Below are 17,441 nucleotides of genomic sequence, written 5' to 3' on the forward strand. Positions count from 1 at the left end.
AGTCGTTACGAGAACGATAATCTATTTTTATGAGAGAGGAAACTTACCCTAATAAACTTACTCGAGATTCGGTCTCTTGTACTTTGAATTCCAAACGAAGCAGACGTGATTTTTTATTATCTAAAAGTTAAGAATTTCCCTGGTGTGAACATATCAGCCCCGAGGTACCTTATGTTGTATGAAAGTTAACTCATTTACAAAGCGTTCATTTCGTACACGTTCGAGTGAAGTCATCATAAATGGGAATTTTATGGCGAACTTCAGTCAGTGGCGAACCGTGGATGAAGAAATACGAAACATTCCGCAGTTGCGTTATATCTGTTGTCGTCTAAGGTCATAGAGAGCTATGACATTGTTTTAGCTAACGTGATATTTGGTTGAATATCACTCCCAGTTTCCTCTTAAAATTTACAAGTGTTAGAAACGTTAATTGTGATATCTAGGATCTCATCAGCACGCAGTGTGCTGTCCTATCTATTGAAAAGGCTATTGAAGAATTATTCCGAGCATTTAAATTTATTTACTCGCACGAAAGACAATAATCACACACGGACAAACCGGACACCGAAATATAAAAAAAAAATGGCCTGGACAAAATATCAAACGATACTGGCGCTTACCCTCGTGATAACCGGATCAATCAACACCCTCAGCACCAAGTGCGTAATATACCCGCATTAGTAATGCTAACAATGACTTTGAAATAACTGCATATTGTTTCTATAATTCTTCTCCAGATGGGCAGATAACATCCAATCGGAGAGTTCCGACGGTCAAGTTCGACCATTCGAGCATCCATTTGTGCAAGCCTGTGCCATGTTCATGGGCGAGTTCCTTTGTCTGTTGACGTTCAAGGCTCTTTATTATCACTTTCGCAGGAAAAACGTAAGTAGAAAAAAAAGTAGAATGAATCCCAATTTTCCTTTTACGTTCTGGCAGTTTTGTTTTTATTTTTCTTGACCCGCATAACGATGCAAATGTAATGGTATTGAGTGGAATACATACATCCATACGACTTAAACTCCTACTCGTTTTGTGTGCCTTACAGGATGCGTCATTAAAAAGTAAAATATTAATTATAGCAAATAGTGACACATTGGATTGAATTTGTCCTACCCGCACCCATGAAGACCTAAAAATTATCACTCAGCCACGAAGAACGATGTATTAACAAAATACTGAAGCTGTATAATTTTAATTTTAAAAACATTTTACGGGAAATGTTTTGCAGTCAAGAAAAAAAGTGCCCAGTTACGGATTCGATAGCTGTTGAGTTACTCTTTCAAATGTAAGCTAAAAATGTTTTCGAATTTTGCCACTATGTTAGAGGAATTACAAATAGTTGATTTTTCAGCACAAAATATCATATAACACATTGTAGTCTTTGAATCAAATACGTATTTTATCGATTCAAACAATTTTATAGAGCATAAGAAAATCGAAACAAGATATAATCAAAAAACTAGTTTTAAGGGGTCGTTTACAAAAAAACGACCCGTATCTCTTAAAATACGATAGATAGAGCGAAAGTGTGTTTAGCAAATTTTTATGTAGTGAAATAATCTACATCTTTGCCGAGGACATTATTTGTGTATCTTAACATTTGAAAAAAAAAGTGATATTCTATCTCACTGCTAGGATTGATCACATAAATAATACTTTCTTAAGAAGGGCCTTTTCATCCCGAACAACTTCTCTGAAGAAACCTTACCTCTGTCTTAAACCAACTTTTCGGGTGCAAAACAATTTCGATCACGAATATAGGCTCCAGGAAGCAATATGCAGTGGTAATATTTTCTTGGTAAATTAATTTTTGAATTGAATACTAGAATTAGGTAAAGGTTTGAAGAGTATTTCCAAACAACCTACAATCACATTCCTTAGCCGATTGGTTAGAGTTTGCGGCTACAAAGCAAAGCCATGCTGAAGGTGTCTGGGTTCGATTCCCGGTCGGTCCAGGATCTTTTCGTAATGGAAATTTCCTTGACTTCCCTTGGCATAGAGTATCATCGTACCTGCCACACGATATACAATTGCGAAAATGGCAACTTTGGCAAAGAAAGCTCTCAGTTAATAATTGTGGAAGTGCTCATAAGAACACTAAGCTGAGAAGCCGGCTCTGTCCCAGTGGGGCGTTAATGCCAAGAAGAAGAAGAACAATAATTAAATTTCGCAATCTTTTAATGGCGCATCATGTAAATAGTTCGTAGTCTCTATATACGGTGGGGCTGTTTTGTTTGGGTTGATCGAACGCTGTTATCTACGAAACATGCATCCAACACTCTTAGCTATCGCATTTAGGTGCTGGCCCGAGAAGGCAGAACTAGGAGCAGCCCTGACACCATCAACTGCTAACATCGGCGTTTTTTTCCGCTCTTCTCCTTTCAGAATGGTGCCGAGGATCGTCACGATCTTGTGAAAGGCAACCGAGAGTTTAGTCCGTTTATCTTGTTTGTGCCGGCCATGTGCGATATGATTGCCACTTCGATCATGTATGTTGGTTTGAATCTCACGTATGCTTCCAGTTTTCAAATGCTGCGCGGTAAGTGTGACTAATAGCGGTTTGACGATTTGTTGTGGAATTCTATTCTATTCACCGAGTTGCGATGTTATATTGTTATGTTATGGGTACCAACATGAATAATTAGATTAGGTTTGCATTATAGTAACGAGGGCGATTCTCGAGAACTGATTGGGCAATGTTTCGTTGTCGTCATTCTGGTGTCATATGAAAAACGAGGTACCGTAGTCCGGGGGAAAATTGATCACTGCACAGTGGTTCCAGCTACATAAGAGGGCGGTCATAAAAACGAAAATCGATAAATTGGTCGTGATACCCCGTTTACGGTACCTTTGAAAATGGGAAAACGTCAGAAATTACTGTCCGTTAGGCAGCGTCCATAAATGACGTAGCATTTTTGGACAATTTTTGACACCCTCCTCCCCCATCGTAGCCTATGAGCCTATGCATGCCATAAAACGTTTGACTTTTACTGTGCGCCCTGTTTTCAAGTTGCCGTGAGAGAGAGCGAGACAGCACCAACACAGCGCACAGTAAAAGTCATTAGAACAAAAGAATTTATGGCACGTACAGAGGTTCATTTTCCCATGCCTAAAACATTCTTCGTCACGAAACCGTTGACTCCCCCCTCCACTCTAAAATGCTAAGTCATTTATGGACGGTCCCTTAGCAAAAATGCAAAGGGAGTACCCCATCGGCTTGCGGCCGGTTTCTTCACCTTCGCTTAAGCCGTAAACCACTTTTACCCATATGATTGAAATATGTTTATAACCTAAGCGGGGGTGAAAAAATCAACCCTAAGTCATTTTAAGCAAAATAAAAAGAAAACATTTCAGATTTTTAGTACGTAGGCACTGGTTCATTTATCGAGCAATTATGATTGGAAAAGTGTAACTTAATGTTTCTTCATATTCTTTTTTTCTTATTCATCTCTTTCCCATGGTACAACTTTTTGATAAATCGATTCTAGAATTGAATTAAGTCAATTACAGAATAACCAACATTAAACGCATAAAGCTAGATAATTTTCTTTGAAAGAGGAAACCTGGCCCGGAAGGAACAACATTTTTTTCTGGAAATTATTTTTAACGAATCTTTTTTCAGAAAAAAAAAATCTGACATGTAGGCAACAGTTTATTTGAATGGTGCCTTTATATGGCGTTGACGAATGTCGATTGTTTGCGTTATCATAAGCATGAAACGAACTCACCAGCTGACAATTCATCCTCGAATGAACAGTCACAACTTTGTCATAAACAAGGCAGAAACACAAAACCGATCCCGGGCCTTCGCAATACACTCAGTGTTTTTTTTTTCTGTGGTCCGAAATTATGATAAAAACTTATATTCAAGTGTCTGGTCCATAGGCATGTCTCTAATTTCATAATATAAAGAAGACTGAACTGTCATGTTTTGTGTAAACTCATAACTGCCCAATAGTTATATGTTTTTCCATTGTACATTCCACAGGCTCTGTAATCATTTTCGTTGGAATTCTAAGCGTCGCCTTTCTGAACCGAAACCTCGTCAGCCGAGAATGGATTGGTATACTGTTCATAATAGTGGGACTGGCTGTAGTGGGTTTGTCGGATTTTATGTCGAACGGCGGAGATAACTCTTCCTACAGCAGGAACAATGTCATCACCGGGGATCTACTAATTATCCTGGCCCAGATCATCACCGCTGTTCAGATGGTGTACGAAGAACGTTACGTAGCTGGGCTGGATATTCCCGCTTTGCAGGCCGTTGGATGGGAAGGTGAAATATACACGTTCGCATGATGAAAGCACATATCCCTTAACCTTTGTCTACTTTTAGGATTCTTCGGATTCAGCGTTCTTGGAACCCTCCTGATTCCCATGTATTTCATCACCGTTGGGCCTCCGTTCAACAATAATCCCCGAGGAGTGTTGGAAGACGTCTTTGATGCTCTGGTGCAAATGAAGAATAACTATCAACTCGTTTTGGCCATTATGGGAACTATTGTGTCGATTGCCTTTTTCAATTTTGCTGGCATAAGCGTAACCAAGGAAATATCCGCTACCACACGAATGGTATTGGACTCTGTACGCACCTTGGTCATCTGGATGGTATCTCTGATGCTATCCTGGCAAAAGTTCCATTATTTGCAAATCTTTGGCTTCGGTGGACTTTTGTTCGGTATGTGCTTGTACAACAACATCCTCATTCTACAAACGTATGATCGCATCCGCAACCTCTACGCGCGACGACGGGAAAATGACGGCCAAAGCGACCCTATTGTGAATAGACGTGCAGATGAGCCGGATTGTTAGACTGAACATAGGTACTAGAGTGCTTGTAGATACATGTTTGCATTGTAGAAAATAAGAAAAAAAAATCAGAGAGGATCAAGTCTTATTTAGAATCCAGAATTTGAAAAGTTGTATTTGTTAATAAGTCCGATATGCACTTAATTTGGTAAATATTATGATCTACAATAAATATTAAAAATGCGAAACAATATTGTGCCCAACAACTGTATTTTCTGTTGTTATTGTGAAAGAACCATATTTGACCCGAGTTGCATTTTATAAATATTTAACCATAAATTGATTGCAGGGCCCTGCACTAAAGTCTAAATTTATCTTTCACTTTTACATAACATTTGTAAACAAGACCAGTAAAAGCCATTATCTCAGCAGCGTACAGCTCAAGTAATTTCGGTAATGGAATCATTCATTGACCGTTTCTTGTCCTATCATTTTGTACAGTACGGTAAGGTGTACAGTCATTAAGTTGAAAGTTGATTGAGTACACTAAGCCAGAAAATGTGTACGATTTTCATAAAAGAACGCTTGTGAATTGATTTCTTGACTGGTTTTCTCTCTTTAAAATGATTCTTATGAAACACGAAACGTCCGATATTCACAAGAAATTCTTGTCGTTATCATTAGAGATCTTACGAATATCTTTATTTTCCTAAATTCAAAGAGCGATTCTTTAAATACATAATGGTCCTAAAGAATTCCTTAATTGATATCTATGATGCTTCATAAGAGCACAGTGTGAGAAGAGTATCTTATGATACTCGTTCATTTTTATTATGAACGTAATCTGCCCATAAAAGCATAACTATCGCATATTGATTACCTTGAACATTTTTGTTTTGGCTGGCCGCATTTATTTTTATGTACATTTATATGTACGCACATAAAATTGAACAGTTTGTTCGGAAACATTGCGAAAAATTTTCAAACTAGTACTGTCCCATATTGAAAAATAAAGGCATAACAGTCTCTATATAGAACAAGCAAATAGCATGATTTTAATGTAGGGAAAATTTCATGCGAGCACATTCTTCGTCATGAAATTAACGTCCACACTGGAACAGAGCCTGCTTCTCAGCTTAATGTGCTTATGAGCACTTCCACAATTATTAACTGAGGGCTTTCTTTGCCAAAGTTGCCATTTTGCATTCGTATATCGTGTGGCGATAATACTCTATGCCCAGAGAAGTCAAGGAAATTTCCATAACGAAAAGATCCTGGACCGACCGGGATTCGAATCCAGACATCTTCAGCATGGCTTTGCTTTGTAGCCGCGGACTCTAACCACTCGGATAAGGAAGGCCCCCTACCGCGAGCACATATTGATTGAAATTCGACATCTGCAAATTCATTCCATTTTATAATGTAGAAATTGTTAGAAAATTAATTTCGCCGAAAATACCCTACTTCAAAAAACAGCGCATTCGAGCACATCCAGATGCGAGTCGAATGCACCACATCCGAAGTTAGGTATCTCGCATATGTTCTAAGAAAAATCCAAATTCGGCGAGGAACCTTTTCTATTTTTTTTAACTCGCCGACAATACTTAATAAAGTAACATGGCTCAAAATTGCACTCTTTAAGTAAATCATAACCGCTTTTGTGGTAAGCTTGTCTTGTATTGAATATGTGAATAATTCTTTATGGAAGGTTCAAGAAAATTTGTTAATAATTCTTATTTATATTTGTGATGTTTAATCAGTTCCAAATAATATGAATGTTCGTAGCATAAACAATGGAGTTAAAAAAGTTGTAGCGAAAAAAGCACACTCTTAAGCCAGGCCATGGTGAGGCTGGTTAGAACGAATATAAGTCTGGTTGATGATCCCTGGAGTTAGATATTTGTTTGCCGTTGCCGGGCATGTGCCACTCTATATAAAAAAGTGGAAATATTCGATTGGCAAAGAACACTTTTAGATATAGGAACCTGTAGAAGTGTTCAATGAACACTAAAACTAGAAACAAACCCTTTCCTACTTTCAAGTGTTACAAGAGAGAAAAAGAAGAAGAAAAATAATAGAAGAAGAGAAAAAAAGAAGACGGAACATTAACAATTGAGTAGGACTTGTTTTGGATTACCAAAAACAGATCTAACAGTAAATCTAACACGAAATTAGCTCTTCCTAGTTATGTCGACTAACTTTTTAAATAAATTATAGAAACTTTAAATTACAAAAACTAGCTTATATTTTACAATGTTAGGATTTATTATGTAGACATGCTGCATACGGAAGTGAGTTTCGAGCGAAAAACCATTTAAACAAATGTTTGATTTAGTGGATTGTTTATTTACTTGAAGGAAATTAATATTAATTCATTTATAGGAGAAGGTATCGAACGTGATTGTTTTATTTTATTTTGTTTTCTGGCTATAGCGGTCATGCGACTCAAAGCTAAAGGGAGTCTATAGAAACGAATGATGGAAACGAATAGGTGCATAAGCGTCGCAAGGGAGCAACAAGATTGATTTTTTTTTAATTAGGTGGTGAAAATTGAGCAAGCCATTTTTAAAGTCAGTAAGCATCGAAGCGTCCTGTATTTTGCCTAGCACCTATTCGTTTCCATCATTTGTTTCTATAGACTCCCTTTAGCCCTATGCTTCAATTTTTTTCGACGGTTTTTGGATCCCTTATGATCGTATGGGCATTTTATCTCGTAGAGGAAGTTTATCTCTACATTTTGCCATGTTTTTTTGACTTGGTTACGCTGTGCAAATAATTAATTGGGACAAAAATCTGAAATCATTCCTTGCTGTGCGCTTGAACAAGACAGTTCAGTCTTTGGCAGTCGGTAGTTTTTTTTTTTTTGGTTTTTTCTCCCACCGCCCGAGTGGGTTTTTACCAGTGCAGTTTACTTCTGTAGTGCTATAGACCGCGCACCGTGAAGGAAGCGAACCAGATTGGCAAAGGTCAACTGGTATCGTGCCACCATTTGATTAATATTATCACCATCATCCCCCGGTGATTGGTTCCCCGCATACATCAGTGTAGCAGACCAGCAGCGGTCATCGAACGGGAACGGATAAGTATCAATTTGTATACCTACTCCACATCTATTGAATTGCTTTCGCATCTCCGAACAAACAGTGTTGAGTTCAAGGTTGTTTGTTGTTTCTCCTCTGTCTCTCTCCCGGTGCAATTTCGGCCGTATAGGGGAGTTGGGTACAAAATAGCCCACTGATTGGTTAAGTTTTTTTCTCGATTTTTTTTTTTTTTTTTTGTTAATTTATTTTGCCTATTTAGGGGAGGTGTGTACAAAATAGTCCACTGATAGGTTATTTTTTTTTCTGCATTTTTTTTTTGTTTTTTTTATTATTATTTATTTTTGTTTTATTTTTATTATTATTTTTTTTTATTATTTGGTTGCGGTTGAATTCTTTTCCGCATGGACGAATCGGATGGAGGCGATACGCCTCCTAAAGATCTCGTTGCTCGAACGCGGTTTTATCAACCGTCTTCGGCTGGGCCTTGGGTTGTCTATTTCCGGCGCAAAAATAAGATTTTGAATGTGCTCTCGATCTCTAGAGAGCTGACGCGTAAATATCCTGGGACCGTTATTCACCAAGTGAAGCAATCCAAGCTGCGTGTAACTGCACCTAGTTACAAAGCAGCGAATGAGATTGCTCAGCATGAGGCTTTTACTGTGGAGTACTTTATCTACATACCCGCCAGAGAGGTCGAGGTGGAAGGGAAAATTATCGACGCGAGTCTGACATGTGAAGACATTAAGACTGGCAAAGGCATTTTTGAGAACCGGTCCATTCCTGATGTGGCTATACTGGATTGTAAACAATTGCAATCAGTTTCCATGGAAGGAAATAAGAAAGTGTTTTCGCCGTCAGCCTCGTTTCGTGTAACTTTTCCTGGTTCCGTTCTCCCGAAATTTGTTTGCATCGATAGTGTTTTTTACCCAGTGCGCCTATACGTGCCGAAGGTATTTAATTGTACCAACTGCAAACAGCTTGGTCATAGTGCTAGCTTTTGCGACAACAAGCCCCGTTGTGGCAAATGCAACCAAGCTCACTTGGAAGATGCTTGCACACAGGAAGCTGTAAAATGCAGCTACTGTCGTGAGGATCTTCATGACTTGCAGAAGTGCCCGGCATACAAAAGGCGCATTCGAAATGAGAGTCGCTCCATTGTGAAGCGCTCCAAGAAGACATATGCGGAAATGGTAAAATCTTTAAAAAAATCCGCAGAAGAGTCTTCATCAGCCATCCCAGTTGGTAACTCTTTTCAAGAGTTGTCTTCCGATGAAGCGAACGACGACGAAACCGATGGGGGAGATTCTTCGGAGGTACACGCACCCGGTAAAAGAAAGTCTCCATCTTCTCCGGGACTGCGCCGTAAGGTATTGAAATCTTCCCTCAGAAGTTTGCCTAATCCCAAAGGAGGTGGGGCAAATTTAAAAATCCCGAAGAAACAGGTCTTTGATGCTTCCGTTCCGTGTTGCAGCAAAGATCTGCCGCCCCCGCCTCCACCGACTAAATACACTTCGAAAAGAAGCTCTAGACAAGATAGCAAGAAAAAAGCTACTGAAGTCCCTCGCTCTTCCTCGAAAACCCCCCGGGCTAAGCGAGGACTGTTAACTTTTACGGCCCTTGTGGATCGCATATGTAATGCTCTCGGAGTTTCAGACTCATTCAGAGGCATACTCGACCTTTTTCTCCCCGCAATAGAAGAGTATCTCAGGGAATTAACTATTTCGTGGCCCCTCCTTGCTTCGATCATATCTTTCGATGGCTAATTCATCAAGTGAGGTACAAGATATGATAACTGTGCTACAGTGGAACTGTCATAGTCTAAAACCTAAATTAGACACATTTAAGTTTTTGCTTCACAATTCCGATTGTGATATATTTGCACTCTGTGAAACATGGCTTTCTTCTGAAGATGATTTTAACTTCTACGATTTTAACATTATACGCCAGGATCGAGATGATAATTACGGGGGTGTGCTTTTAGGGATCAAAAAGTGCCATTCATTCTACAGAATCCCCATCCCGACTCATCCAGGCATAGAAATCGTTGCTTGCCAAATAAACGTAAAGGGTAAAGATCTTTGCGTAGCTTCTGTTTACATTCCTCCAAGAGTTTCAATAAACCGCCGTCTTCTTTGGAATGCAGTCTCCATGCTCTCATCTCCAGTTTTAATACTGGGTGATATGAACTCACATGGTACTGGATGGGGCGAATCTTATGACGATTATAGAGCGGCTATTTTCTATGACTTATGCGACGATTTCAACTTGAACATTTTGAACACAGGTGAAGCGACACGTATTTCATCCGACGGCAAAGAAAGCCGCATTGACCTATCTTTGGGTTCAAGTTCACTATCATTCGATTGCATGTGGAAGGTGATTGATGACCCCCATGGTAGTGATCACTTGCCCATAATAACCTCTATCAGAAATAATCTTGAAAGGTCAGAACAGTCAATTCAGGTTCCTTTTGACCTCACTAGGAATATCGATTGGCAAAAATTTGCATCAGCGGTAACTTTCGGTATCGAATCATTCAACACTCTCCCACCGTTGGATGAGTATCGATTCCTAACAGAATTGATTTATAAAAGTGCATTAGAATCCCAAAAACAACGAGTTCCAAGTGCATCCTTCAAAAGACGACCAGGCACGCCTGGTTGGGATGATGAATGCACTCAGTTGTATCGAGAAAAATCTAATGCCTTCAAAGCTTTTCGTAGATATGGTACCTCAGAACTTTATTTAGAGTACTCGAAGCTCGAAAAAAGACTGAAGAATCTTATTAAAGCGAAGAAGCGTAGCTATTGGCGACGTTTTATCGATGGCCTCTCACGAGAAACTTCAATGACGACGCTTTGGAGAGTGGCTCGCAACATGCGAAACCGCTCATCCTCAAATGAGAGTGACGAATACTCCAACCGATGGATATTCAACTTCGCAAAAAAGGTCTGTCCTGACTCAGTTCCAGCTCATCCGCCTTTTTGGGAAACTCCAAGAGACGATTCTTTGGACAGACCATTCACTATGCTGGAATTTTCTATGGCTCTTCTTTCATCAAACAACTCCTCTCCGGGACGCGATATGATTAAGTTCAATCTTCTTAAAAATCTCCCCGATATCGCTAAAAGACGGTTACTTGACCTGTTCAACTCATTCATGGAGCACAACATTGTTCCACCGGAATGGAGACAGGTCAAAGTAATAGCAATTCAAAAGCCTGGGAAACCAGCGTCTGATCATAATTCATACCGCCCGATCGCTATGTTATCATGTTTAAGGAAATTGTTCGAAAAAATGATCCTATCGCGACTCGACCACTGGGTCGAATCAAACAACATGCTTTCCAGTACACAATTTGGCTTTCGCAAGGGCAAAGGAACAAACGATTGTCTAGCGTTGCTTTCATCAGATATTCAACTAGCCTTTGCGGACAAGGAGCAATTGGCTTCGGTTTTCTTGGATATTAAGGGCGCTTTTGATTCAGTTTCCATAGAAATATTGTCAGAAAATTTGCACAATAGTGGACTACCTGGAATATTGAATAATTTCTTGTACAATCTGTTGTCAGAAAAACACATGAGCTTCACTCTCGGTCAACTGACAACTTCCAGAATTAGCTATATGGGCCTTCCCCAAGGCTCATGTCTGAGTCCCTTGCTTTATAATTTTTATGTTAAAGATATTGACAACTGTTTGGAAGAACCATGCACGCTAAGACAACTTGCAGATGATGCTGTGGTTTCTATGAAGGGCCCACGAGCGGAAATCTTGCAAAGACCATTGCAAAATTCCCTTGATAATCTATCCACTTGGGCTAGAAATTTAGGGATCGAGTTTGCTCCGCAAAAAACTCAACTGGTCGTATTTTCAAGGAAGCGGAACCCTGCCCAACTAAAGCTTAAGCTTTTGGGAACAGACATCGACCAGTCTTTGACTTCAAAATACCTTGGGGTCTGGTTTGATTCAAAAGGCACTTGGCGAACTCATATTAGGTATTTAACGGAAAAATGTCAACAAAGGATCAATTTTCTACGAACAATTACCGGAACATGGTGGGGTGCTCACCCGGAAGACCTCATAAAACTCTATAAAACAACCATTCTCTCTGTTCTAGAGTATGGCTCTTTCTGTTTTCTCTCAGCAGCAAACTGCCACTTGATTAAATTGGAACGAATTCAATATCGTTGTTTGCGTATCGCCTTAGGGTGTATGCACTCAACACATAATGCGAGCCTAGAGGTTCTGGCAGGGGTTTTACCGCTACAGAACCGATTCTGGGAGCTCTCGCTAAGAATACTTATTAAGTGTGGAGTGAGCAACACACTCGTCATCGAAAACTTCGAAGAATTGCTCAAACTGAACACTCAGTCAAAATTCATGAGAGTTTATCTCTACTACATGTCATCTGACATTAGCCTTCCATGTTATAACCCTCCACGTGTACGCTTCGCCAATGACAGTTCCTCTGTTGAATATGATCTGTCCATGAAACAAGCTATTCATGGAATTCCAGATCAACTTCGATGTATAACTATTCCACGTATTTTCAACGCAAAGTTCCAGCATGTTGATTCCTACAGGAGATATTTCACTGACGGGTCTCGTATAAATGGATCCACTGGTTTCGGTATCTTCAATGAAAATTCTTCCGCCTTCCGAAAACTTCAGGAACCTTGCACGGTTTATGTTGCTGAGCTGGCAGCAATCAACTTCGCTTTGGGGATGATCTCAAACATGCCCGCAGACCACTTCTTCATCTTTTCGGATAGTCTCAGTTCAATCGAGGCACTCCGATCGATGAAACCCGTAAAGCATGCATCTTACTTTCTTACAAAAATAAGAGAGCAGATGTGTGCACTGGTCGAAAGATCATACAAGATTACCTTTGTATGGGTCCCCTCACATTGCCTAATTTATGGCAATGAGAAGGCGGACTCTCTCGCAAAGGTGGGCGCTGAGGAAGGTGAGATTTATGATAGACGAATTTCACACGATGAATTTTTTCATTTAGTACGTCAAAGTTCTCTTCGCGGTTGGCAAAGCGATTGGCTAAATGGCCAACTGGGACGGTGGTTACATTCCATAATTCCTAGAGTTTCCTTGCGAGCCTGGTGGAAAGGTTTGGACATAAGTCGAGATTTCATTCGCGTGATGTCAAGACTTATGTCCAACCATTACTCGCTAGATGCACATCTCCACAGGATTAACCTCGCGCTGAGCAATATTTGTAATAGGTGTGGTTCCGGTTATGATGACATCGATCACGTAGTTTGGCAGTGCCCGGATATGGACGCCTCCAGAGCGCAACTTTTGGATACCCTTGCGGCCCGAGGTAGACAACCCTATGTTCCAGTTAGAGATGTGTTGGGCACCCGCGATCTTATTTATATGGTCGCAATTTACGATTTTCTTCGCTCGTCTTGTATAAAAGTTTAATTCTCTTGTGTTCTCTTCCCCAGTTTTTTTTTTTTGTGTTTTGTCCACTTTGTGTTGGATTGAGGATCCTGGCCATCCGGCAGTCGAATACCGGCAAGAAATCGCTACCAACGCCATGAAACGAGAATCAAGATGCCACGTTATACCTCCCGGATGAGCTGCTGAGAACCCTGATTCCAATCCCTACCAAGTCCTTCCTTCAAAAATTGTGACCACTAACCTCGAGCTGCCACGAGTACCCTGGCTCCATCCCATATTAATGTTGAAAAAGCCAATTAATTGTATGTAATAAAAATACAAAAAATGAATTTCGGCTCTGTAAAGCGTTAAACGCATTTGAGCCTCAAATAAACGAACTAGATAAAAAAAAAAAAAAAAAAAATCTGAAATCACTTCCTTAGGGGGTCCAAAATACGACCGTTACCCTAGTTCATCTCGGGACCTTCCGAAGGAAGTCGTCACTATAACTCTTACGTTATAAATGACTATGTCGGGGATGGGATTCGATCCCAGGTTCTCGGCGTGAGAGGCGTCTGTTCTAACCCCTACACCAGGTCCTTCCCGTCGCAAGTAACTGAATAAAACGGTTTATGATTTTGTCATAAAATTCTTGTGCGAAATAATAGGAACTCCATAGTTTTTGAACGCGAGCTCATTGTATTGCTCAGTTTTAGAAGACGGGTTGTGATTCTTCTGAATTAATTTTCTCAAAGCCGTATGGAAGTTACGTAGATTTGAAAAAGTAATCGAGATATGATATGATTTTTATCATCAAGAATGAATGTAGCACTTCGTACTAACATCAAACTTGAAAACTAGCCGACGGTATATTTAAAACATTGCCATTTTATAGTATTAAAACGAATATTTGCTAAACGTGTCCATTATGCCCCTAATTCCCATTCGTAAGGATATGCGCTCCAATCGCGTCACGTTTCGAAGAATCTCTTGGATATTTCCCACGACTAGATTCAATGTATCTCCATCTACGAGGCGGTAGAGCATGTTGCTGTGAAGTGTTATATAAATAGGTATAAGAACAAAAAGAAAAATAAATATGAATAGGTAGTCCTTACCCGCTATGCTTGGTGTAACCTAAGGTGTTCAAATAAAAATTGCGGCAGATTTTTTCACGAATTACGAGAGTGGTTCGAAGGTAATATTCATATGCGTTCTTCTTACGCGGACCACTCTCGCCATGCTTCTGAATTGCTCGCTGTTTTGTATACCTGCATTTAACCGTTTCACGGATATATCCAACTTGAGCATTAGCACCCAGGTTCCAATAAAAATTGTTCGCATCCTTTCTGTCGTCTTCAGAGACTGTTTTTGAGCATCCTCTTGCACATCTACAGTTATCAAAAATGACTGGAGGCAGAAGTCCACGTTTCTTTGCTGCCATCCTTTGTGTTTGTTTTTTTACACGGTTGTTTGCGAATACCCTTTAATGGGTGAAAAAATACTCTTTGTCGAATAGCGACCGGATCTGTCAGAAAACGGGTAAATTCATATATGAAAAACGGGTAAATAAATACCCATTTTCAAGAAGCAATGGCTGTTAAAAAACGGGTGATTTTAAACCCATTTATGGGTGAAAAAGTAGTTGGCTGACATCACCTGCAGCTGTGCGCAGTTTCGGAGTTTTTAAATAATTCAACTCGTATTGATGTTACTTTTTGCATGCAACGTATTTCCCGATGGAACATTTAAATAAGTGGTAAGTTGTGACCTCAAATACTAAGCGTTATTTAGAAAAACTGATTATAATCAACACTAATAATTTTCAGATGGTTCCGTTGCTCCTGCCGCACGCATCTGTCCTCCAAGGGAATACATAACTGATTAGTGTAATAACACTATGTGTGTATGTATTTATTAATAAAGTTTATATAACAATGATTTTTACAAATAAAACTGCATTTTCCGATAATTTCTTTCAAGAGTCGTAATAATTGATGAAATTATAAATGTCCTTATCTACCATTCACAAAAAGGGTAAATTTTTACCCTTTTTACGTCGCGAGCACGATTTACAAAGCGGGTAAAAAAATACCCATCCTTTGACATAAACTGCCTTTACCCGTTAATGAGTAAACAGGGTTTACCCATTAAATGGGTAGAGGCACTTTTAACGGAAATGGGTATTTTTTCACCCATTAAAGGGTAATCGCAAACAACCGTGTAGTTCGCTTCCGTTTTTTCTCAGCACTTGGATTGGTGAAATTTCCACCTGAGTCGACTAAGAGATCCTCGTCCTCGGAGCCATCTGAAGCTGCATGCCGCTCTTCGAGTGAACTGCATCGAAGTTGGGCGATGGATCCGCATTGGCTAGCCTTTTAGACGATTCATCAAGGTGTCCATCCTGAAGAGTAGGTTCTGCCTGATGTGGAATCTTGTGGGAATCTCCATTTGATTCAGGCACCAGGATTTCGTCTTCGTGGTCACTATCACTTAAATAACACTTCAACAATTCTAGCAACATTGCGTCTCGTTCAATTGGAAATTATTTTCGGAATGACAGGTTCCCGTTATATACTGAGTCAACGCTCTGAGCAGGCGGTGAGTCTTATATGGCTTTATTTCTGTTGCATTGCAGGGTTGGGAAAAGCTCTGAAATTCACACTACAGTATACACTGATAAAAATCCACACGCTCGATCTGTGTGTTTAAAATTATGGATCGATTCATGAACGTCCATATCGATTTGCTAGGATTTTCTTGCAAACTTCGTGTGTGTTACACATTAAATTCCTGTGTTTTGCTTCATGGATTAATTCATCAACCGACAACAGGGATTCCATATTTTTTCCACATAAGTTCCCGAAGCTTTCTCTTCAGATTCGTATGTGTCAACCTATGGACGCATAGATCATCACTCCAACACGGATTCAGTATGTTTTGCTTATGGTTATTTTGTGTCATAATCATCATGTTCAAGTTGGTCGATTCATTGATTTGCGCAATGAGATTGTTATGATGAAATCCATGAGCTATGCTATCGATTTCCATGTTCAAAGCTTCTAAATTGTTTGTGATCAACCCTTGGGATGCATAGTGAACTGAATTGCGGTTGGACCTCGTGTCGAACGACAGTCATCATCATGCTTCCAAAGAGAAGAAGCAAATTTTGAAGCTGAAAGTGTTAGATGGAAATTTGTGAATTCGATTTTTCTTTTATTAGTGAAGTTGACCGATATACGAGAGTTCTACCTTTCTATAAGAAAACATTGATTATAATGTATAGTTCAGTAGAAAAATCGGATTCCACTAACAGATTTTCCTGGCTTTCAGTTTCGAAAAAAATGGAATATGCTTATCCCTGGCTTCCCAAATTATGGATTTGCGGCGCCCCGCTTGTTGCTGGCTCACGGGTTTGAAAAAAAAAATCAAGAGAGCTTGCGACAAGCAGAGGAGCCTCGGATCCATATTTTGGGGAGCAAAAGTTTTTCTACCAAATTTCTTCTTTCAGTCCCATGACATTTATGTTCTATCACACATGACTATCTAAAGCTACTACATTTCGAATTCAATAAGCATATCAGTTGGTTTTCATGATTTAATATTTGGAAATTCATGTTTGTTTCAAATGACAACCTAATGTTGATACACATGTTATTATACCGTGAAATCAATGATGAAATCCATATGGCTACCACACTCAAATCATGTGGTTTTCCTCATTGCGCAAATCTATAATTAAAACACACGACCTTGACGTGTAGATTTTTCTCAGTGTAGGCAAGCGCAGCAAATCACAGTCAGCGGAGCCAGTGAAACTCACGCGTATCGTTGCTGTAGGCAAAATGCCTTGAAAATAGCAAAACACCCGTTGCTAAGGGCAACCCAAAACTACTGTAGAAAAATATTCTATTTCCCGCATTTACAGCCTTCAATGACAATACTGATTTAGAAAATGCATGTACCCAACATAGGTTACTTGATGAGATTCAAAATTTTAAAAATAGAAAATGTGATATCTGGATAAATCACCAGAACAAAACTTGTAAAGTTTTACTCCAAAAAAAAAGAATAGAACTGAGAAAAATATGTATTGTGATGGATCACCTATGATCCATTGGGAAGATAACTGCAACTAGGGTAAAAAAGAGGCATCAATATTTTTTCCATTTCATTGTTTTTACTCATACATTCTATTTGAACAGTGTGTTCTGCACACCTCTTGTCAATTCTGGAGGAAAATGAAAAGCT

At 39.5% G+C, this 17,441-nt stretch overlaps 1 protein-coding gene and 1 long non-coding RNA gene across 2 annotated transcripts; one reads left to right on the top strand and one right to left on the bottom strand.

Annotated features, from left to right (window-relative positions):
- The first annotated feature begins 241 nt into the window (after positions 1-241).
- LOC110678950 (solute carrier family 35 member F6-like) lies at positions 242-5,018 on the top strand. The gene is made up of 5 exons (XM_021852672.1): positions 242-659; positions 738-885; positions 2,389-2,542; positions 3,992-4,279; positions 4,340-5,018. Exons 1-5 carry the CDS (start codon positions 583-585, stop codon positions 4,813-4,815), a joined length of 1,143 nt encoding a protein of 380 aa, XP_021708364.1. The 5' UTR covers positions 242-582; the 3' UTR covers positions 4,816-5,018.
- Positions 5,019-14,040: 9,022 nt separating this feature from the next.
- On the bottom strand, positions 14,041-15,822 carry LOC5577332. Its single transcript, XR_002502075.1, has 2 exons — positions 14,309-15,822; positions 14,041-14,241 (listed from the first exon to the last, which is right to left on the bottom strand). It is a non-coding gene; the product is annotated as an uncharacterized LOC5577332 (long non-coding RNA).
- Between the last annotated feature and the right edge of the window lie 1,619 nt (positions 15,823-17,441).

The sequence above is a fragment of the Aedes aegypti genome, chromosome 3, assembly GCF_002204515.2.
Source record: "Aedes aegypti strain LVP_AGWG chromosome 3, AaegL5.0 Primary Assembly, whole genome shotgun sequence".
Lineage (NCBI taxonomy): Eukaryota > Metazoa > Arthropoda > Insecta > Diptera > Culicidae > Aedes > Aedes aegypti.